The 24733-nt window shown below is 42.9% G+C and overlaps 1 protein-coding gene across 1 annotated transcript in view; it reads right to left on the bottom strand.

Annotated features, from left to right (window-relative positions):
* AKAP13 (A-kinase anchoring protein 13) overlaps positions 1–21105 on the bottom strand; it is a 72379-nt gene extending 51274 nt beyond the window's left edge. The window contains exons 1-4 of the mRNA XM_031061129.1: positions 20869–21105; positions 11518–11599; positions 7415–7551; positions 627–970 (exon numbers count right to left, since the gene is read on the bottom strand). Of these exons, the coding sequence (XP_030916989.1) occupies positions 627–970; positions 7415–7551; positions 11518–11599; positions 20869–20949 (644 nt within the window). The 5' untranslated portion in view covers positions 20950–21105. The remainder of the gene's footprint in view (positions 1–626; positions 971–7414; positions 7552–11517; positions 11600–20868) is intronic.
* Positions 21106–24733: the final 3628 nt, after the last annotated feature.

The raw sequence follows: 24733 nt of genomic DNA, 5'->3' as shown, positions 1-24733 counted from the left end.
TCTTCCCACAGTCACTTGGCACCAGCATGGACACACTCATGTGGCTCATACACCTCTTCCCCTTGCACCTTCTGACAGAACAGATGGGAAAACTTCTCTTTTGAATCTTCCTGAACAACACTAGGGACAACAGTGATGAATTAGGTGGAACTTACTGTGCATGAGGGACTGAAGGGGAACCAATTCTGCGAAACAGAGAGGACCCATCTCACCATTAGGAAGAGCTTCCACAGATTTTTTATAAACCCTGGTGCCTGTGTTATCCCTTAATACAATCAGAGCAATGATGGTCATGTTTATTCTGTGGTCAGTGAGATTTAACACTCCAATAATTCCTTTGTACAGAAAGGGGTGGTGACAGTTCTAATGGAAGACCTGTCCCGAGGTAATTCCATTTACTCTGGAAAGCTCAAGCATACTGTAGGTATTAAGTACTTTAATCCTGAAAGTTAATTTAAGAAAAACCAAACAAACATACATTAGGAGATTGTCTTAACCTCTTCCAAACTAAAAAGAAATAATCAGAAGTGACGCGATAAACTCTTCGGTTTTATCACGCCAGCTTTAAAGCTCAGATAAATATGCATGAGTGGGTGCAGAGTAAATCAAAGCAGCTCTTCACTCACCTCCTCTGATTGATTTCTGCCTCGTTGGTGGCATTCTTGCCCGGCCCCCAGCTGTGCCGGCGGAAAGGGGACAGCGGCCGCATGGAGCTGCGCAGGACGGACGAGGGCGTGGGCACATCCGTGATGCTGTCCAGCTCCTCTTCCTTCTCTCCTCCCTCTGAGGACACCATGTTGGTGCAGCTGCCATCCAGGCTGTGCCTGTCCTTGGGCTGGGCGAAGCTCCCCACGGGTGGGAAGGGGAGGGACGTGTCGCTGCCCAGGGATGAGTTCCTCTCCAGGGACATGGTGTCGTCTGCAGAGGAGCTGGAGCTGGTGACATCGCAGGCAGACTGCTCCTCTTCAGGCTGCTGGGGGAAGAAAAATTCAAAGTAAGTTAAACTAGAATCACTGACTGGTTTGGGTTGGAAGGGACATCTAAAGATCAGCTAGTCCAACACCCCTGCTGTGGGCAGGGACATTGTTCACCAGATCAGGCTGTTCAAAGACCCACACAGCCTGGCCCTGAACACTTCCAATGTAGTAAATACTAAATAAATGCAAATATATTGTATTTCACATGAGCCGGGAGATTTCTCAATTAGTGGCAAATTAACCATCATAGAACTGAGACTTTTTGCTCTGGTTTCAAAAGAGGCTGAAATGTTCTGCAGGGTGATCTCTTCCACGCCACAAGTCCCTGGCTGCCATTACCCAGCTCAGATCCTCCGCCTGCCTTCCTCTCCCCAATTCTGTATTTCATCCTGCACAGCAAATCCTGTTCCTCTCCCCATTTCTGGCTAAACCTGTTATCAATCAAGGTGCCATAAAACTGACAAAGGTTTACTGAGAGCAAGTAATGGGGAAGGGGGTTATCACAACTCCTGATGACAAACTCCAGCCTCTCCTGTGGGACTGGGATGGGCTTGTAGAGCTCAAGGGCAGCACAGTTTCACTGCACAATGCAACACAAAAAGAAGAATTACTCAGCAGCAGAAAACAGAAAAAAAATATAAGCTTAATTCCCTGTCCCCAACTACTTTCCATTAAGCAGCAAGTTAATACCAGGGTTTGCAGTATTTTTCAAATCCAACTGTCATTGAAAAATATTGTTCTACAGGAACAGCTGCCCTGTATTAGAGATTTTGAGTAATGCTGTAATTTTTGGGTTTAGTTTGCTCCAAGAGCAGTACGTAGAAGCCAAACTGGCTCTTTCTGGCCAAAGGCCACATGCTGACCATACAGCTCCTGAAGATATTTCATTCCCTGTGGCCACTATAAAAAACACAAGCACCTCTCTGACATCACCTCCAGTCTGAAATGGTGTTTGCCCTGAGGGACTGACAAGGGAAGTTTCAATTTATCCTGCTGCAGAGCCCTGTATCATCTAAAATAATAACAGGCAGAGTGCTCTGTCAGGCCATACACCACAGAGCAGTCAGTAAAACCCTGGTGGGTAATTGTGCTCACACAGTGGGCTCAGGGGGCTGGGCAGGAGCTGAGTGCCCCAGGGGCTGCAGGCTGTCAGCAAGCATTTGGCAGCAGAAAACTGGATGAAAAATCCCGAGCTTGGATGGGAAAGATGGGCATCAGACCACATGGAGGGAAGGATGAGCAGGAGTGGTGTTAAACAGTCCAAAGACTTTTGTTTTTCTGTGCTTTATTTGAGGGGCACACACTATAAGCTATCAGCTTTTTATTTGACTGAACAAAAAGAAACTGAGATATTCGAAATATCTTCTAATCAAATATTTCACTAATCAGAGAGAAGCCCTGTTTAAAGCTTAGCTATTTTTTATTCTTAGTTCAGTTTAACAGGTACACAATAATGTTCCTGAGATGGTTTAACTAAATGCTGTCAAACTGCTTCCTCTCTCACATCCATCAAAGGGAAACTGAGGGGGGAAAAAAAAAGCATCAACAGCACAACACCAAAATACAAGAACCTTTTAAACACAAAGCATTAAAAGCCACACTATAAATACATCCCTCCAAAAACATTCACTTCACCTTAAGGTATGTCAAATACTAACAGTGAATTTCAGAAAACTGTGTTCTGCAAACTAGTGAACTATTGGATTTGGTACATTTGAACAGGAAGCTGAGGCTTAAAGAAAAGAGAGCTGAAATGGAAGCCCTGAGAAGTTTTTGATGATGTTCAGCAGTATTCAAGATAATCTGATATTTGTGTGAGTCATGATGAGAGCTTACTGAATTGCTTCAATACAGACAAATCAAGCAGTCATTATGTGGATAACACTCCTACAGTGGAGGAAGCAGTCTGCCACTTTTTTAAGACAGAAAAATACTGTCAGACATTAGATCAGACTGGATGGGGCTTTGGAGCAATCTGGTCTAGTGGAAGGTGTCTCTGCCCATGGCAGGGGGTTGGAACGAGATGAGCTTTAAGGTCCCTTCCAACCCAAACCATTCTGTGACTCTGGGATTGGGGCAGCAGAGCAGGAGAGGAGAGGACTGACTTCACCCCATCAGCTGTGTGAAGTATGGGAGAGTTTGGAAACTTTCAATCTGGATGCAAATCTAGAAACAATAGTGCAGAACACCAAATTAACTAGACAGGGATTCAAGTAAAAAGAGGAATTTTTATTTCCCAGATGAGAACACTGCTGCAGTTTGAAATACACAACAAAACCCACTTCCCTAACAAGGAAGATTTAGGGCTTTTATCACAAAATGCTCAAGGAGATGTCTGAAAAAGGGGAAATACATTTGATCCATTTTAACTTTCCATTTTAACTTTTACCTTGAGCATTCGACCGACAACGGAACACAATGAACAATTCCCTTGAACTCGTGGCCCATGCTTATTCTTCTAAAAATATTCTGCCGTCATTTCAATGATTTTTTTTTTTTAACAAAGGAAAACAGTTAATATGAAAGACGACTCTGTCTGAAAAATGCCAAGTGTGGCTGACACATCTAAAACATCTATATTGTAGTCACCACTGCAAAAAACTGGCTATCTGGCCAGTAAATATGCATTGTTCTTTAATCCTATTTGAGAAAGAAAATACCATGTTTGCAGAACAGAATGTGTTCTTTTCTTATAGAAAAAAATAAACCTTACAGAAATACTAATTTTCTTTAAGTTAGGTGTGCTGGATTGCACCTCAATGAATTTAGGACTTAACTGTGGCCAAAAAGAGCTTTGACAGACGTTTGCTAATAGGCATTTTCTTTGCCCTCAGTATTTGCCGAGAAGCTTCCAAGAAAAAATAAGATAAGGTGTACAATTGAGTATTGTGAGAAAGGACACACGTACTTCTCCATGAATAACAGAAATCACTGGGATGGTGGGGGTATGAGATAACTTTTTCAACTAAATCCCTCCACTGTAGGAGGTCTTGATAAGGGAAATTCAAATGTTCTTTCTATCATTTCCATGATGACAACATGCAAAGTGCCGAGACACAAACTTTCTCTGTCCCCTGACCTGCAAAGACATTAAAGGTGTTCAAGTATTTTAAAAAAGAAGATTAAAAAAAGTAAACCTTGGAGTCCTGAAGTTTATTTGGAATACCATTCCACTAAAGAAGTCAACACCTTTAGTTGGCTTGATATATAATTGAGCAGAATAATTTTTTAATTTGGATTTGCCTATGGTTCTAGTTTCCATAAAATTAACCTCAACAGTGGCCTTCTAGTAATTATTTATCATAACTTTTATGATTTGGAGTGGACGTGAAAGCCTTTCCCTTAAAAGTTTAATTCCTTTGGGTTTGGTTTTTTTTTTTTTGCACAGCTGTTGGGGATTTTTTTGTTTGCTTTTTTTAAAGAGATACAACAACTCTGCAAAAATAAATGCAAAACATTTATGTATTTTCTTTGAGCAAACCAAAACAAAGGCAGAAATTAAACAATATTCAAGACTCTGAGTTGCAACCCCTTCCTTTGACAACGATCTGTGGGTTCCTGACTCCCTTCATCTGAATCATTTCCCAAGAGGCACATTAAAAAGCTTCCCAGTAAAGCTGGACTTTGGTGGCTGGTTGAAAGTTAAGATGAGCAAAGCACATGGGCTCCACCCCAGGTTGTTGCCAGATGATTGTGAGAAATGACCTTATGCAGCATTAATCATTCCAGAAGGAGGATGCTGCAAAGCCTGCCCAGATGGCTGTCTGGGACAGAGAGGGAAAAGCAGGATGATGAGGACATGGGAATGAAGTGCTGACGCAAAGAAAAAAAAAATAAACATTTTGCTGAAGTTACAGACTTGGAAGCAACTTCTGAATCGCAGTGATAGCCTGTATGTTCTGAAAAAAGGGCAGGTTTTAGTGTTAAAGCTCCCTGAAGCTGACAGCTCATGTTCCAGAGCTCAGCACATGTCCTTGAGAGAAAAAGAAATGAAACAAGCACAGGAGAAGGGAAGGAGATGGGAGAGGAGCAAACACCAAACACCAGGGACAGGGTAAGGCACCTGCAGATTTTGTGACCCCACAGACCCCAATTCTTCATGGTTTTGGGACAGAACCAGGGCTTTCAGTCCATGCATTTCAAGTGGAAGCAGCCCAAAGAGCTTGCACAGACAGCAACTTGTTGTCCCTACATTTATTTTAATGCATTAAGTAGTTAGCAAAGAAGGAGTTATTTCTACAATTAAAAAAAAAACCAAAAAACCCACAAAAAAAAACTCTAGTAGACAAAAGCTCAACTCTTGCTCCACAGAAAGGGGAAACAAGAACAGAACTAGTAATAGCAATAATCACCATGACACTGAAAGGTTTGAGATCCTCTTTTTGTTCATAAACATACTCTGTCTCTTCCCAATTTGATACAGAAACTATTTCATAGGTTTATAAATAATCAACTACAGCCAAGACAAGCATTTTACAATATTTTTTGGACCAAAGATTATAGCCACCATTTATTTTAGTGGTCATTAAAAATATCTATAATTTGCATTTCTACCACCTGTATTCAGTACTGTAAAACCAAAAAAGATTTAATTTAGGAACAAGCTTGCAATTCTAAATTAGTTTTTTTGGTCCTTTAGAAATAACTTTAACTGTAGAAAAAATACTCAGATAAATCCTGAGAAAGGAGACAAGGAATCAAATTGTTCAGGAAAATAAAGACAAAGCAACTGAGGTCGAGATTAGCTTTGAATAACTTCCTGAACTCAACTCAGGAACCTTTTGAAGCCATTTGAAGACAAAGCCTGCAACCCACTGCAAAATGAGAACAATGCAAAGGCTGCCAAATTAAAGAATTCCCTTTCTACAAAGAAAAGAATTCCTGCCTCTGCCCTCTCTCCATTGGCAATTGAAGATCTGCCTTCCCCACCACCTCCTCTCTTCCCTATGTCATCCCTGCTACACTGCACTACCTACACTGGTTACATTTTAATCTTTCTTTCTCCTATTTGAAGAAGGAAACTTTCCACATAAGAAAGGGGAAAAGCTAGAATTCTGTATAATACAAAATTTGCTGTATTCCCACTGCACTCTTCTCCCACACTTTCCCATACAAGCATTAAATCAGGCTCAAATGGCAGCTGCCTGTCACAGCCTGTGACACTCCACACAAGGGAACTGAAGACAGCCTGCTCTGCCAAACAGCCTTGTCCTCTGACAGCCCAGGGCCCCAGATCCTTCTGACAGCAGGATGGGAAAGGGCGAGGCTGGTGAGCTCTGTGCCCTACCACGTGCATGAAGGATGACTTTACTGTTCATTTATAGCTCATGAGATCACTGAGCCTGGGCTGTGGTGTTTCCCATCCTGCTGGAAAATATTCGCCAGCATCTGATTTGATTTCAGCAAACAGAACTCTGTTTCAATCAATACATTTCTCAGAAAGCCAGTGTGAAAGCTACTCTGAGAGTTACGTTTTTCAGAGCAGGAGCTGTGCCTGCCCAAACCTGTGAGCTGCAGCTGAACCAAAGAATGGGATTTCATGGAGACCACAGAGATGGCTGCTCTAAAGAAGGGTCACATCCCTTTTGATTCTACATCACTTTATTCTTTCTGGTTGCTTTTTCATCATCTGCTTATGCCAAGGAGAGTACAAATTACCAGCAAGACAATTCTTCAAGAGCAAAAACCTAACGACCCCCTGAATAAATTCAGGCTGTTCTGACGTAGATGCAAAAGAGTCATGCCAAAGGGAGGCACATCCTCTACTCAACTCTGCCTCTCAGGTCTCTCCCACTCCTCCTCAGCAACACAAAAGGGTACACGGATGACTAAGGTTAGCAATGACTTCTGTTGTTGATTTTAAGCAAACTTGAAAACACTTTCATTCTACTTGCACGTAAACAGGCATTAGAGGTATGTCGCCTAGGCAACAAAACTATTCCCTGGAATTGGCCTGAAGTATTTAGAATGAGTGTTTCCTTCCTATGACACTGAATTTACAGAAAAACACTGGTTCCTCTGAGAATTACAGCATATAAATCTGAAGGTATCAGCACAGAGGTCACGGCTTACTGGAGAAAAGCTCTTTGTTACATGAGTTAAAGATGGATTTCATATCGTCTGTGCAATCCCTAATGACCTTGCAAGAAAATCCACCTTTTCAACTCTTCCTCTGGTGCCTGATTTACTTTTGGACAGACAAAATTACTTCCATTTTTTTAACCACTGGGGGCTGCACAGCTTTTGGAATTCTGCTGCAAGTAAATACATCCCTCATGTTGCTGCATCCAAGGAGGAGACCGGATCCTTCCCATCTATTTGGTTCCAGAATAATCACTTCCAGCTTTCCAACCCACCAGAGAAACCAAGATGATCTGTGTGTGCTGCATGGGTTTATCAGGGGCTTTTTTAACCATACCCCAACCGGGCTTTCTTACCTTCCCAAAGACAAGGTCTTCCATCCCATCACCAGGCAAGGGGAAGAGGTCAGACTCACTCCCAGACTCTCTTTTAAGAGCACCCTGTGACGAGGCACAGACGCTGCTCAGCCCATCCTCCAAGAAGTTCTCACATTCTGCAGGAGCAAAGCACAAAGAGTCACAACCTGAGGCCTTCTGCAGCATCCACACATTTATTTTGGTGGTCATTAAAAATACCTATAATTTGCATTTCTACCCGTGGATTCAGTACTGGTAAAACCATCAGACTCCATGCTCTCAGTGAATTCCAGGATTTAAAACACACAGCTTTACAAATAAAGCTTTATACATTTGTTCACCTCTCAAAACTGCCAGTGAATTCTCAAATGATTTATTCCAGAGTTTAAAGCTCCGTTTTAAGTGCATCATTGAAGTACATGGTGCAAACTGAAATTCTGCATGAAACAGCTGAAAACGCTTGTAGCTTGAGGTGCTGATAAATATACTACATATGAGGTATCCCATAACAGTGCATGTGGGATGTTTCCTATCGATTTCAACAAATGCAAAATTAGATTAATATTCAATAAATATAAAAATATAACTTGTCAATATTTGCTTTCTTTCTCAAAGAATCAATTCCCTCTAAATGCCAAGGTGCTTCTTGTGCATATTTGGACAATTATGTATTTTCTTCTACACTCCTTACTGAAAAAGCACTAGTGTGAATTCCACTACAAGCTTTACTTTTTCAAGATTCAAAACTTAAGTGATTTTTTAAAAAACCTCTCAGCTTTTGTAACTCCTGACACTGAAATATAAGCATGTTGCATCTCTTTTTTTCTCAAGTGCTTCCAGCTGTCTGCACTGGGTTAATCAGGAGTACAGAACTAGATGGCAGCCCCTGAAAAAGCCCTCTTTCCATAACCTTTAACAGACAAGTATTTGCTTAAGAAATGCCTGTACATATTTTATTTGTTCACCCTTCAGGCAAAAGTATAAATTATAATTTTGGCAAAAAATTGAACACAAATTTCCCATTTCAAAATATTTTCTAATTATTAGTTTGTTCCATTTTTTTGTTTTTTTAAGAAAGGTGTTATTTTGCACCTCCTCTAACTAAACAGATGCAAAATGTGCTTAGCTGTCTGGAGAGGAGCCAGGGCAATAAAATATTAGTTCAATCTTAAATTATACCCTTAAATTAAACTCCATCCTGGGTGACATCAAGCTTAAACATCACTGAAAGGATGACAGGTTTGGTAGCTTAAGGTCACCTCTTTGCCTTCCCCATCCTAAATATGTGCCTGACAACAGCTCTGGAACACCCTGGCCACATCCCAACTGATGGCAGTGACTCCACTTCTGGAGAAAATAGAATTATTTTGATAGTGGTGGGGCTGACCCCATTTAGGGCAGGGGGAGTTGAAGCCAGTCAGAAACCCCATTACCCCACAGAGGAATTTCCACACTGTGGAGAATTGGAAAAGCACTTATTGGATGCTGCATCTGCTCCTGCTCCCCTTTCAGTAAACCTGGAAAATCTGAACTGCTTTTCCATCACCGAGGGGGAGAAGGGAGGGGAGAGAAGAAGGGGGGGAACGAAGGGAAAGAAGAGACGGGGCGGCTGTGGGGACGTGGGCCAGGTGCTGCTCATCCAGCTGGCAGCCAGCACAGCATGTCCACAGCCCAGACTGAAAAACAAAGGGGCTCCAGCCACGTTCCACTGGAAAATCAGTGGGGACAGCTCAGATGTGGATGGATACCTCAGCCTGAGGATAAAGCATGAGAGGCAGCAAAGCTCCCCAGGAGGAGGAGATGAAGCAGAGAGGAAGAAGGATGAGGAGCAGGGTGATGGGGACCCCTCCACACTCCTCAGCTCATTTGTGCTGAGAAACTCATTCCCAAGCCCTCTCTTCCCTTTACTTTTGGTTGGAGGTGTGCATATTTTCTCCATTTTCTCCCTCCCCTTTTCTCAGTTTGCTGGGTTTGTTTTCAATTGCACAGACGCTGCACAAAGCCAGGCTCTGTCTCTCACACCCCTGGCAACACTTCGGTGCATAATATAAAGGCAAAAAAATACAGAGAAAATCTCTAGGAAGAACATTTCCAAGCAATATCTTCTGTACATTTTCCAACTCTTGTGTCTTCCAAGCCAGGGCTGAGCCCTTCAATTCCACGCTGATAATTATGTATCTGCTAAACTCCTCTGCACACCTAATTTAAAAAACATAGACAGAAAATGAGAAGCTCCAGTTTCTGGAGTTACCTTCTAAGATCTCAGGTCTCTGTCCTTTATAGTCATTTCAGCAGATGAAAAAGGCCTAATTCCTTATCAAGTACTGTATTTTTAAGTTAGCCATATTGACAGCTTGTGGCTTTACTGCTGTTAAGTGTTGCCAGATTTTCCTGCCCTCTCCACGCTGCCCAGCACCACAGAGGAGCAGGAGGATGCCTGTGCAGTAACAAAATCATTTCTAGAAAGGCCAGAACCTGCATAACCTGAGATCCTTCTGCTGCTTCAGTCCATCTGGAGAGCACATTTACTTAAAAAACTATCTCTTTATGTCTGTCTTACAGGCATTTATTACTATAATTATTAATATAAATTTGTATATACAGCTACCTAATTACATAGTTAATATTATGTTTCTAGAGTGTAATATTGCATTAGATAATTAATAGGTGTGCAACTGATAGTGATCCATAGGAATACGTGATTATATATTTAGCAAGTCAAATGAGTCCATGTAGTTTAGCAGACAAATGGTTTGCAGTAACTGTTGCCTGAAGCATAAAAATACTGCACCAAGAGGCCAAGGGTTCATAGATACAATTGGTAAAGAAGAGACGTAGCATTACCCCAGGTTCTCTTGCAAAAATATTCCTGAAAGAGCTATTGCTGTTAACGATTTTTCTAAAAAAGGGCAGTATTTTTGTATTTTTGTTTTTAATAAAAAAGTACATATTTAACTTTGAGTGAGCTAGAATTTCTATTTAGGATAAACCCCTTAAGTCACTAACCCACACTCAGTCTGAAAGACTGGATTTAAATTTCACACTGACATTCAGTCATTTTCTTTCAAGTCTCAGATAAATTGAAGGAGATTTGGGTGAGACCACTGTTCATAAGGACAGCAGGGCAAGAAGCCTCCTCTCCATGAGCAGCCTAAGCAAAGTCCCTATTCAGGGCCCTGATAAATTACTCCATTTGTTTCAAACACACATACTCCAGTGAAAGGAAATGCTTTATTTCTTATCTTGGACACCAACCCTTCTTTGAAGCTTGCCCAGACTAGATTTTCTGTGCCATTGGAAGAGCCAGAAAGCACCAGCCAGCACGCAGGGCTGGGATGGGAGCTTGGCACAGCTGGTGGGCAGGGTGTGGGAACCATAGCTCTGAACAGCCTTCCTGCTTCCTGAGCCTGGAATCACGGCAACTTTCAGAGGGAGGGGGAAAAAAAGTAAAAATCTCAAGCCACTCATTTGGTTTCAACTATGGATTTAGGAGTTCAAATTTCTGGCTTTTTTTCTTTTATGAACTTATCCTTTTAGCTAGAAACCATGTCTGCATGCCGCTTGCAACATCTTTCAAGTTTATTTAGAAAAAGAAAAGGGGGGGAAAATCAAAATACTGAAGCACTTGAAATGCAGAGTTATTTGAGATGGTGACACACTACACAGCTCCCTGCTAGTCAAGTGCCGCAGCCATGTGCTAACAATGACTCACAGCACAGCCATTACACAGTTTCTTTAATTTATGTGTTTTCCCCATCCAGGCCAGGATGTCAAAAACAGGAGGGATAGAAAGTTGAGGAGGACAGGGAGAAAAGAAGAGATAGTAAAGGTGAGGAGGACAGGGAGGAAAGGAGGGATAGAAAAGGTGAGGTCAGGGAGAAAAGGAGGAATAGAAATGGTGAGGAGGACAGGGAGAAAAGAAGGACAGAAAAGGTGAGGAGGACAGGGAGAAAAGGAGGGACAGAAAAGGTGAGGAGGACAGGGAGAAAAGGAGGATAGAAAAGGTGGGGAGGACAGGGAGGAAAGGAGGATAGAAAAGGTGGGGAGGACAGAGAGAAAAGGAGGATAGAAAAGGTGGGGAGGAGGCTGCTGGTGTGGCTCACCTGGAGACTCCCGCGTGCGCTTGCGCTCCAGCAGGGAGGGGTCAGGACATGGCTCCAGCGGACACCAGCTCCCACGGTTTATCTGCAAAACACATCACAGCACATCAGAGAAAGGCCACTCTCACCAGCACCCCTGTTAGTCTCTTCTCCAATATCCCTCTGCATCAACCAGCAGACACAGAGTTATGGCTTAATTTTTTCCCAATAATAAAAGTGTCAAAAGTAACATATGATTTTATTTCTGCATCGCTAAACAAACCATTAGAATATGCCAAAACCCTTTATTTCTCCATGGAAAGTTTGATTTGAAGGTGGCTGCTGCTCAAGGAAGGAGATCAGAGGGAGCCTGAGTCAGTGTTTAAGCTACTAGTAGAGGACTGGATAACCTTGGCTTCAAGTCCCACCTCCACTTGTAGCGGGACTGCAGGGATATACTCTTCTGCTTTATGCCTCAGTTCACTACCTACAGAATTGAAATTCCTTACCACCCATACTGCTGTACAGATAATTAGCTCAGAGATAGCAAAGTGCTTTGGTGATGTGGAATAGAGGGCTTGGGAAGTGCCCAAGTCATGGTGAGAACCAGAAGCACTTTGGGCCTGCATTAACTGAAATGATGATGATAGAAACGCCCATTTTAACACTAAGACACATCACATGGTTTATTTCAACATCAGCCCTTATCACCTCACCCCGTCCTTCACCCTTTCCATGACTCCCAGTCTTTCAGCAAGGATGACTGATCTGTTCTCAGCCTCCTCCTCCCTCTGCCTGTTCTTTCATCTTCCTCACTCGGGTTGTGTTGTCCAACATTTTGACTTAGAAGTCTGCTGGACTATCCACAATCCTTGGCTCATCCAACATTCACTTCCCATCACTTTTGTCTGCCGCTGGCAGACTCTGGAAGGCCCTTTACTCTCTCTGCCATTTCTTTGAGCCAAATGCTTTTACTTACTGTCAAATGCATGCAAATCTCACCTGTCCCACACCAAAACCCAGAAGTTACTTCCCCTCCTGACCTGTTTCAAGACACAGGATCTCACATGCTAAGTTGCAGCTAAAAGAAAGCTACCAAAATGGATGACTCAGCCTGATTTTATATGTCAAGTATTTCTCCTACCCACTCTCTGGCTTTCCTTTTATCTCCTGAAATAATTTCCTCTTCTACCTTTCAAATAGCAAAGTTTTAGTATTTACTTTTAGCCTCTGACCTATGTTCAAATCTCCTCCATGATCCTGCTCTATTTCTGCAGCCCCTTGCTGTATTCCCATCCCCTCAACGTTCTCCTTCCTCCTATGCTATGAAATGCACTGGTTTTGCCTTCTTATTATTTATTTTTTAAAATAAATTAAAACCAAGCCTTTCCTACCCTTGACCTGACGTGCTGCTTTGACTAATGACCCACGTCCTTGTTTCCTCTCTCACTGAGATCATGGAATGTGTTACTGCAGTCCTTGGCTGGCTCCTCCCCACTCTGGCTGCATCCCCTGCCCGTCACCCGAGGGGCTCCTGCCAGCACCTCCTGCTCTCCACACCACACAGGCAACCCTGCACTCCCCCAGACCTGGCAGCTACTTGCTACAGCACATTTTTCTTCCTCAGGCTTTGTCCTCCTCCATACTTGTGCGATGACAAAATGGGGTTGGGAGGGCCTTTGACAGGTCAGCTAGTCCCTGCCTGCTGCACCAAGTTAGGCTCAATTACCTTCTCAGAGGTCCTAATCCAACCCAGTGCCCTTAAAATCCTCCAGTGGAGAGGATGCCATGACCTTCCCCAGTCAGCAGCTCCTGCTGACAGAGACAGGGAAGGAACAGAGAAGTTCTGAGAGGGGAAAAATGAGCAGGAGTCTCCCAGGAGAGGTGAAGGAGATGTTGAGCTCTACTGGAGCCAGGTCTTGGGGTGACCTCAGTGCAAGTCCCACCTGGATGTCCCTCCCACCTCCATGGAATTTGGCAGGCTATTTTTCCTAGGGATGATGTAGCACTTTGTAGCTCTTACTCCCTGACTGCATTATACAGATATTCACTCAAGACCCCATCACACCCCTTTATGTACACACATCTAAGATCCCAGTGTTCCCTGCACCTCTGCTCCACACACACCTGTGTATCCATTTTCTCCCTTTTACATACAATGCATCCATATTAAACAAGAGGCAGCGAGGAAAAGAGAAGCAATCTTAAATCTGAAAAACCATTTGTAAGCAAAACTTGAGAACAATGGGTTTTTTGCTTTCCAAAGTAACACAAGGATGTGGCATTTTAACTGTTGCATAGACAGTGGGTCATGTTCTGTTTCTTTCTACAGAAGACACTCCCTGTTCTCAGCGAGGCTGTGTGGCATCTAACCTTAGCATCTAAACTCAACCACAGAATTTATTTTTTTTTATTCTTAAAAGAGCTGCAAAGTCAATAAATACCACTTGATGACTGTAAAGTCAATAAATACCATGCTGTTATTCTTTTCTCTCCAGACAAAGCAGAATAAATTTGCACCACACCTTCCTATATTTTATTAAAGGCAAATCTAGAGATTGAGGCTGAACACACATAGAAGGACAAATGGAAATGTGCTCAAGTCCACACAAATAAAGGAATGACCTGTTTCAGACACAAAACCAAATTCTGTCTCCTTCTGACTGACTTGCACCTCCCTCCTTCTTCCTTAAGAAGAGTCAGACCCTTAATTTTAAACAAATCACCATCAAATTCAAAGGAACTGCTCCTGATTTATACTGGTATCCACTACTGGAAATGAATAATCAACATCCCATTCAATAATTAGCAGTAAGAAAGCAAAATACGAAGAGGTTCAAGTTGTCTGTTGAATAAGCCATATTAGGCTGAATTAACATTATATATTTTCCTTTAATAGAACCAATTGAGTCATTCACTGAAAATGCATTATAGACATTGGCATTTTTTCAAAAAAGATTTGAGCATTTTTCCAATTTCCCAGCCAGCTCTCTCCTCAGCCCTGTGACTTTGCCAAGTATTGAAAACGTCTGCTTTTCTCTATTAAAAAAAGTAATGAGAGAGTAACACTCAGGTTTAAGGTGCTGCTTCAGATATACTTGATTATGTACAAAATAAAACATTAGAAATTAAATATTTATCTCAGTAGCCCTAATCCAGGAAAAATAATAATCACCATCAAAACAAAAACAAAGGAAACCACTACTATATACAAGTATTCCCTGGGCCAAAACGAGCCCAGACAGGCTTTGAGGGAGGTTTACTGTGTGCTCTCAGGGAACTGGGTGGTCCATAGATACTCAAAACACAAACCCCACTATCCACAGCCCAACACTGAGTACTGGGATCCCTCCTCAACACCTGAATTCTGCTTGTATTTACTCAGGACTAGTGACTACAGGTACAGACAGCAAGAGCTGGAGAGGAAATTGTCTTTATAAAAGCACCTGAGCATCAGGAGCTGGGGAATGTACCAGTACGAAGAAATGTGAAATGAGGTTGCCTTGGGATTTTGCAGACACGTGTGCATTGCATGTGAAAAAATTCCTCTCTTTTTCCCCCAGTTTCTTGTTTTGCTGAGACAAGCTCAATGACAGGACCACAGGCTGGTGGCCACAGAAGATGATAAAAGCCCCACACTTTCTTGCTTGCCCACACTGATTATAGCTCATTGATTCCAGGCATCTCAAGTCTTTGCCGTGGGAGCAGAGGGTGCAGTGCTGTTCCAATGGCAGAGGGAATATGAAACAGCCTCTGGGAACAGAGTTTCAATACACAGCCCTTGAAGAAATGCCAGGAGAAAACCAGCTATTTTTCCATACAGAAGCCTGAATGTGTTTATCTGCAGCTCAGACACAGAATGAATCATGGAAGCACATCCCCAGGCACCAAAAACTGAATCCTGCAGGATTTTCTGTTTGCCTGTGAAACACCAGCAGGCTTAATGTTCAAAGATGCCTTTAGGACGCCAGCTGGAGCTATGAGCAGCAGATGGTTCCATTGCTCTTTCTGGGCACACACAGGTATTTCCTGACTCTTCCTGCAGACCCTGAACTTGAAACTTGATGTGACTTAATGCATAAGAAAAGGACAGTGCTGGACAAGCTGTGACACCCTGGGCTGAGGCATCCTCTGTCCCACAGGAACTGTGAGGGACCCCAGACTCCACTCCCAGGCTCTTCCTTCCTCTCCCCTTGGTCTTGGAGAAGGAATTATCTAATCCACTGCAGTGTGGTGCCTGCCCATAAAACCAGGCTCAGCACCTCCTTCTCAAAGACACTCCAACAATATCCAGGGCAGAGCTGGGTGCTGGAGGCTCACTAGGAACAGGCACCTCACGGCCAGGGACTACCTGGCTCCTATCTCCAGCATGGAAAAGTCCTTTTTCTCTCCCTCTGGTTTTATTTTAACTCTTCTTGCCTTCCATTTCACAATAAAGAGAACACACTGACCTTCCAGGAAATCTTTTGCTATTGCAAAAGTTTGCACTTGTCAACCTCACCGGTCATGATATAAATCAACATCTCCAGAGCACAAGGAACCAGATGACTTTAACTTTCATTTCCTAGATCCCTGGAGACTCATCTTGCCTCCATATTATTTTAACTTTGTCCTAAATGTGCAAGTTTCCATTTTTTTCCTTTTATTTTCCCCAGCTTCCAGACTATGATCTACCTTGCAGCTAAAACCAGATACTACTGCACATAGGAAAATATTTAGGAGAGTAATTGTAGCTTGCTTAGTGTATCATTAAGTAATTGTGCACCACACTGAGTAATATCCATTTTAAATATCTATTGTAGAATAAAAGTAGTAAAAAAACCCCAGTAATTCAAATTCAATTATAATTAATTTGTTTCATAAGCAGAAATTATACAATGATTTTTTTTAAGTTCTATGCATATTGTAATTATTTTCTAGGAATTTCCTGTTCCTGAAAATTTCGTATAGGATTAAAGAAATTTGTACACGTAACTGGAGTTCAATGTTTATGCTGAGCAACTTTTAACTTTACAATTCCATTTACAATGAAATTATCCAGTTGCCTGCAATTCCTGCACTAGAAACTAAACCAAGAGTTGATTTACCCCCTTCACAAGAACCACCTTTCAAGATCCTCCAAAACCGTTTGAAAAGGAGCATGAAGGATGGGGCATCTGGGGAAGGAATTTCCACTGTTTTCCTTCAACATCTGTTGCTGCAGAAAGACTCCATACACACAAAACTCACATCAAGAGCAACAATCACTGCCTTGGCAATCATCTTGCCAGACAATATTAAGAGCAGACATATCAATTTGCTTGCAAGTTACACATTTATTTTTTATTTAAATTATTTTGGTAATCTCTCTGTATTTTCTTAGCTTTGTGGGATGATATTAACAGGTGGATGCAGAACCCAAAGACATTCTCAAATGTATGCCAAAAGGGACAACACTTGCATTTCTGCAATTATTTCTATGGAGATTTTTTTCTTCTAGCACTGTGAATATGCTACATTGAGTCTTTTATCTTTACAGAGCTGGTGACACCATATCAGGACATTTTTTCAAGGAGGTCCAAACTGACCTTTCTCATAGTAACAAGCCAGCAGTGCTATAGAAAACCGTATTAAAGGATTTCACCAAAAAAGGCTCCTACAAGCACAGGACACGTTACATGACTGAATAAATTCGCTCTTTATGGTGCAAGAGCAACACTAAATTCCTAGAGTGCATTTATCCCCAGCAATGTCCCAGCAGGGAAAAGGAACGTGTGCCCCAAGTACGTTTTCCAGCCTTTGGCACTGCAATGTCCTCCACCAGCAAAACTAAAAGTCAACAGACTTTAACTGAAAAGTAGAAAACTCAATTAATAGTGCTGTCCTTTTAACTTCAAAATACCTTGATTAATTATTAATGCTGGTTTTAATTCCATGAATAATGGTCTGATCTTCGGCTGGAAGCTAAATGGGATTGGTTCATCTGAAAAGCAGAAAAATCAAGCAGAAAAATCAAACCTCATTGCCCCAGCTGTGAAAAAATTTACTCCTGATGCCTACCCCTAACAACTTCAGCATTCACATACAGAGGTGAAATGCAGATACAGGCAAAAAATGTTAGAAAACATTCCCATCTGTGATTACTCAGTCTCCCATTCCCAAAGCAAGCCCAGTTCTTGATTCGTAACTTTGCAAAGCACTGCCTGTTCATCCCCATTGAACGCCTGTCTGACTTCACATGTATCTATCTGCAAGGTGCCAGCCAGTGTGGTTTTTGTATCCTGTCCCTGTAGTTTTATTTGTGGTAGCAGGCACAACATAAAAATGAGACAGGGCTGCCAAGGCACACATGGGCACACTGAGACTTCCCATTTTGGGCTTGCAATAACACAGCACAGACTGCTTTACCCTGCACGTAGCTGCTCAGAGCCCAGCAAAATGTTCAGACAAGCAGACATCCCACACACCCCACAACTTCTCCCTCATCTGCTGCAATGCAAACCCAGCAGGAACAATGTCAACAATTTTTTATGTCATTTCTGCATCATCCAGGCTTTCCTGCATTCAGTAAGTTCAGGATCCAAGGTCACTGAGTTTACATTGCTGCAGCAGCCAGGAAAGGACACGGAATCATGGAATCATAGAATGGTTTGGGTTGGAAGGCACCTTGAAGATGATGCAAATCCAACACCTTTCCCTGGTTGCTCAAATCACCATCCAACCTGGTCTTGAACCCCTCCAGGGATGGGGCATCCCACAGCTTCTCTGGGCAAGCTGTGCCAGGGCCTCATGTCTCTCACAGTAAGGAATTTCTTCTAGGATGAAGTCCTGCCTCCAGCAGGGACTGGACACTGCTGGTAACCTGCTGCCTCTTGCTTTTTCATACGTGGAGAGGAGGAAGAAACTATGCTAAAGCCAAAAATAATTGTGCGCATCAACCCTCAAAATTGCTGAGGTTCATTTTTTTCATAACTTCACAAGCCACTGTTTCAGGCTCAATCTAAACATGGAAAAATTGAGTGTCAAGACAGTGGCCCTTCAGATGACAACGTTATGGGTAGGAACCAAAAGTTCTTTTGTGATTCTATGTAAGAATGGATACAAATATAATCTCATCTATAAACATTTAGTATCCAAAATTCTTTCTTCACCATTTGTTCCCATTGTCCTTTTCAGGCAGCTGATTTTCTTTCCTGTGTCATGACTGAGTCACCATCCCTGGAGGTATTTAAAAGATGCACAGACGTGGCACTGAGGGATATGGTTTAAAGGTGGACTTGACAGTGCTGGGTTAATGGCTGGCCTTGATGAGCTTAAAGGTCCTTTAAACCTAAACAATTCTATGATTACTGAGTTCCCTACCTTAAAACAAAGCAAAGAACATATTCATCTATTACTCAAAAAATGACAGCTTGTCTGAGTCAACCTGCAGCCAAATTGAAAGCTGGTTGGTGCTTTGCAGGTATCATGTTAAAATTTCATCAGCTCAAACACTCTTGATGGATTCAGTTTTGGGTTTGCTTTTTTCTAAGGATATGTACTTGCTTTTCAATACTTAAGAAACCCTGTCCTCTTAACTCCCCAAAATGCAATGGCCTAGATAAGGTACAGTTTTATTTCAGTATTTTAATGAAAACCAAACCCAAGAGAAACTCCACCCCCAGCTCCCTCATTAAGGGCCTGATCTAACTCCCATTAACGTCAAGAGATGATCTGCCACTGACGCACTCAAGCGCTGGCTTGGATCCCTAGGTCATCAAAATTCAATTTCATCTACCAGTTATGTTACAGGAACCAGAGAAAACATGAAGGGTGACTGAAAATCGAGCTAGAGTTGATTGTAGCTGTAGCTGTCACCAGCACCCTCCTATTTTAAACATCTGCAGGCTGTACAGCCCATGTTGGGAGCAGCAATGCGTGCACACACGCACACATATATGGACACTGAGTCACTTGCAGGAACAGACAGTATAACCCACAGTTCTGAAACTCAATTAGGAAAATACCAGTTGGAACTAATAAGAGCCACATTTTGTTATAAAATCTAAGCTTTGCTGAACAAAAACTAATTTAAGGAACTGATGACATCAAAAACACTGAAGCTGGATAATTCTAGTGAATTCTATTTTAACCCAGGCATTCAGATGCTCTTCATAAAGAAAAAGATTGTGCTTTTTATTGGCAACCAAAATTATCTGAGGTACCAGGTCTCCTCCCAAGAATTATTAAGAATTGTACACACACTATTTCTAGAAATAGTGTGTGAACAATGCAACAACATTTTTAATGACTCACACTGTGTCTATAGATTATCATGGGATTCAATCCTCAACCAGCATTAGTAACATCAAGAGGTCTAAAACACTCAAAAAAATTGAGCTGGTAGAGAAAACAACTTACAGCTATCTGTGCCACCAAAACCACTGAGTACATTGAATTAAAGGAAAACACTTTCATTCTAACAAAGCAAGGTAAAAAGAGCTAGATCTCTTTTAGTGCAGATAAAGTAGAACAAGAATTAATTGAAAATAAATTTGTTATATATTCTTGTATTGACTTGGAAACAAGAGCATGAACCAAAAATCATAAAAAAGGAAGCCATATGATCATGTAGAATCCCACTGCTTCAGCTAAGAAGAGAAAAGAGAAAAGAGAAAAAGGGAGAGGGAAAGGAAATGATCTTCCAGCAGTTAAGATCTCTGAATTGGGCTGTGTTTTGCAGTCCCTCTGGCTTCTCTCCTATTTCCATCCACTCTGCCAGGAAACTGCTGAAGCTCCACAAAGCTGTTACAGAGACAGGACATTCCCAGACTGCCACTGTGCCATTTGGTGGAGCACTTGCTAATTTTAGATTAGAGGAGGAACACACTGGGACAATTAGCCAAGAGCCACTCCTGATTCTTGCTCCAACCCATCCTCAGACAAAATCACACCCAAACAACAAGACTGACAGCAACCCTTCTAACACAAACAAAAAACAGAGGCAAAGGAGGATCCACCATGCCTTTTTTTGGCAGAATGCATCTTTTGGGGAACATGTGCCTTTCAATCTCAAAAGCAAGCACTGGAAATGGAAACCCTTTTCCCCTCACATAAAAACCCCTGAGATTTCAAACCAAGGACTGTTTAAGGGCAGAGGGCAGGGAAGATGGCCAGGGAGCTCTCCCAAAGAGTAACATGCCACAAGAGATTATTTAGTTGCAGAGATAATGATATGATAATAATATGATATGGATTGATAAAACTCAAAATCACCTCCATGCTGAAGGGTAAGAGCTCTTCCACCTGTCCCTCCCCACTGCATCATCCTGAGGGATATGAGCACAGCAAGGAACAGACTGATCCCCTTGGAGAGAGGGAAGGGAACCCATAGATAAATATATACAAACATCATACCTTTAACAACACAACATCTACAGTCCTGTCCACCTTGGAAATGTCGCACAGGCTGTATCGCCTCTTGTGGCGTTCGTACATTTTGTCCAAAGAGCTGGGAGCAGAGGAGCAGAGCCCACCATGAACCCTGGGCTCACCACAGCCCCAGACCTCTCACATCCGTGCTCAGAGGAGTCCCTGTGTCTCAGCACACCAGCCTGCCCGAGCTTCTTAACAGGAAAACGAAAATCCCAGTGCTGCGCCCGGCTGATAAAGTCTTCTCGGAACAGATTTGCTTATACAGGCAATGCAGGAACTTATAGCAAACAAAAGATATTTGAAGACAGTTTTATACATATAGGATTATTTTTTTTGCGACTGCTAAGAATGGTATCAGCCTTCCTGTTACAGTAATAATAACAAAAAAATGTTTTCCAGACAACTTTGATATCCAAAAAGGACCAGAATGAAAATCCTGCCCGAAAAGAGAACAAAAGCCAGATGTGTGCAGCAGGAATACTGACACTCCAAGTGGAAATGCAGAAGGTAGGTTCAGCCACGATGGGTCTAATTCAGGAAGAAAACAAAAACAAACCAAAAAAACCAATCTCCGTATCCAATGCAAATACTGTCACCAAAGCGTTTTGTTTTTCACGCCCTCATGCACTGAAAGAAACAACAAAAAAGTACTTTCCTCCTTCCGAGTCAGTTCACTGTTCACCGGGCAAGACGGCTTGGGTTTGAGTTAAGTTTAAATTTCTAATGACAGCACTGGGCAAAAGGAAAGAAAATAATGAAATAAAGCCACTCCCTCCTGATTTGGGCTGGGACGTCACTGCTTGCCTTTTTAGTCCTGCACCAGTGTTCTCCCGGCTTTCAAATTTACTTTGCAGTTGTGGAGCATGATTCACAGAGAGGAAAAAAAAAAAAAAGAGAAGGGAGCGGGGGAAGAAAAAGAAAAAGCAGCCGCTTTTCTTTGCCAGCTTCTTCCACCTCTGGCTGCAGGCACTTGGTGTGCTTGCTCGGTCCAAAATGAGACTGAGAGCAAAGGGACGTGTTTTTCAAGAGGTAAAAAGAGTCTTCCCACTCCCCCAGGCCAGGTGAATGAAAGACAGTTTCAAGGTTAATGCTTTCCTAAACTAGGAACGGAAACTTATGATTTAATCAGCGCTCATGGAAAAAAAAAAAAAGGAAATCAGCCATTTACTTTTTCTTAGTTTGTTTGCAACACAGAGCAAAGACCTCAGCAACTAGTTGTCCAGAAAATATAATCTTCCCTCATCTATTCTAGCCTGAAAGACAGAGCTTTTTTTTCTTGGGGGGAGAAAAAAAAAACCCAACCCTAAAGTTTTTTGTCTTTCTAATGCTGGGGCCAGCGAGAGTCTCTCTGCTCTCAATAGCTCATTCACATCAGCTGGGCCCTGCATGCTCACTGCCACATGGTTTCCTGTTTTCAAATTGCCCCCTTGCAGCCCCCTCCGCTTTCCACCCCACCCTGACCTCTCCAGGGATGAAATCTTTCCATACTTCCCTGGCTTTAGACATTCTCTCATTCACCGATTCAAAAGGGAATGGGGGCGGTTCAAAACGCAAGGGAAAAAAAAGAGAGAAGAAAAGGAGAAGCGGAGTTTTCAGAGACTGGGAGTTTGTAGCGACCAGAACTTACTGCTTTGCTAGATGGAAAAGCTGAAAATGCAGAATTTTTAATCCCAAGCTACAAAGCAGAAAACAGAATTGGAAACAGCATTTATCAACCCAAGGTTTGACTGCTGATCTCCAACAGCCACGCTCGTCAGCGCCGGCAGAACTGGCCCACCTCCTGCTGCTGGGATTTGCTCCACTCCTGGAGCTTAGTTAGGGGGTTGTAGGTCTTTTCATCCAGTCCTGTAGGGTGGTCCTGGCTCCCTGGTTGTATGAAGAGATTTGTGGCCACCAGCTCAAACTCTGGCAAAGGTGACTCAAACCCTGCAGCCTACTGGAAACGATAAAACGCAAGTTCTCGGCACGTGAATGCAAGATGAGTCTTCCAAAGGAGATCTAAACCCATCTGCTGCAAGCAAGCCCTCCAGCTTCTCTCTTCCCAGTGCTACCCAGTCTTCTGACTGCCCAAACCCACTGCACCACAGCCTGCCCGTGAGCAACACAGGAACTGACTCCCTTCCGTGCCTGTTTGTTAAAACACCAAAACCCAGGAGTTTACAGAACCACCACACACTACTGAGAGCTCCTGGATGCGCCACTTCAATCTGTACAGGCAGACTACACAAAAGCACAGCCACCCTACAGATTTAGCAGACTCAGTAACCAAGCAAAGGGCTTCTCCTCCTGAGACTGGATGACAAAGTGGCCATCCCTGACACAAAGGCTGCCCTTGGGCCTTGCACCTGAGCGTATCCTCAGGTGCTGGAGCAGGCTGGGACTCGCAGCAGGTGAGATCTCCCAGTGAGGGACACAGGTACACTCTTACCTGGTCAGCGCCAGGGTCTCCCCACACTTCCCTTATGCTCCAGTCTCTCCCTCACATCCCAAAGCTTCATCTCCACCACACCACCAGCTGAACTGAGGGGGATTCCTCTACAAGGCTGTCTTAAGCTACAATCCCTGGCTCAAGATCTCCACCAATGACTCCGCTCTCTCCAACAATGAGCAGAGCTTCTGCTTTCAGTATTAGGACACACACAATGTGGTCGTACTTTGGGGACTTTCTGGAGCCACCAGTTTTCTCCACAAGTAATGAGTCCCAGCAGTCATGTGCCCATCGAGACAAGGAATCAGAAATGGCTGTGACAGCATTCCAGCCCTTCAGACACTACCATAAAAGGCAGGGATTTCCTCAAATCTAAATTTACAAGACAGGAACCCATAAACAAAGTATGTGAATTTAGTTCAGGTGTAGGAATTTGCAACAGTCAGAATGTCTTAATGATGCTCTAATGTTTCATTATGGAGTACCTTTTCTTTTTAAAACTGATATAGCAGATAGATTTAATCAATTTAATTACAGCTGCTGGTATACCCAGCCAAGATTTATCCTAACAACAACTGCACAGCTCTGCTCAGACACTCCATTTAAAGCATTTCACCTTTGATCCACAGAGTTCCTCTGGCAACCAGAAAGAGATGTCCAGCTGCAGGGCTCAAGGAATGCCCACCATGCAGAGGAGTGAGCATCACTAACTGTGACAGTGCATCTTCCACATAGATGCAAGACGGGCCCAACTTGCAGCTGCAACAACACCCAGTCTTTCGTGGCTCACATTACCTCACCCTTCTTGCAGGTAAGAGGAAATGAGAAACATCTCCAGTCAAAGCAGATGGGAGACATGCTGGGAAACATGCAGCTTTCACGGCAATAGGCCAATTTTCCTGAGCTATGCACAAGCATTTTGGGATGGCCAAAAGCCACAAGTAAACCAGTGGGGGCTTTCATGGGGCAGCAAGGGACAGAAAGCTCATGTGGAAGGTGCAGACAGGTGGAGAGAAGCAGCCAGGGAAGCTACCAGACTCACACCAAGCTGGGTGACTCCAGGCACAGGATGTATCCCAGGACATGGTGCATGTCCTGTGAATCAAGATGATGACCTGCCTTATTCCTTAATTATGTGTCTAGATCTAGTAAAGGTGGTCAGGTGATCTCCTTGACTCCCCTACACCTTCAGCTCCAGAGGGAAAGAATCAACACACACCAAGGAAAAAAAAATAACCCCTTCCCTTCTTTTTTTTTAATTTAAGCTTCCAAATCCCTAATTTGTTCCAAGAGTTTTTTCTGTTGTTATGTTCCTGACTCACAGCAAAGATCAGGGGACCAGTGATGATTACAGACACCCAAAGTTCATCTCATCTTCATCTCCAGACTTTGCTGTTGAAGGAAGGAGGGGGGGAGGGG

This window comes from Geospiza fortis, unplaced genomic scaffold, assembly GCF_000277835.1.
Source record: "Geospiza fortis unplaced genomic scaffold, GeoFor_1.0 scaffold330, whole genome shotgun sequence".
NCBI lineage: Eukaryota > Metazoa > Chordata > Aves > Passeriformes > Thraupidae > Geospiza > Geospiza fortis.
The sequence above is the reverse complement of the archived record's forward strand: the minus strand, read 5'-3'. Positions and strand labels throughout refer to the sequence as shown.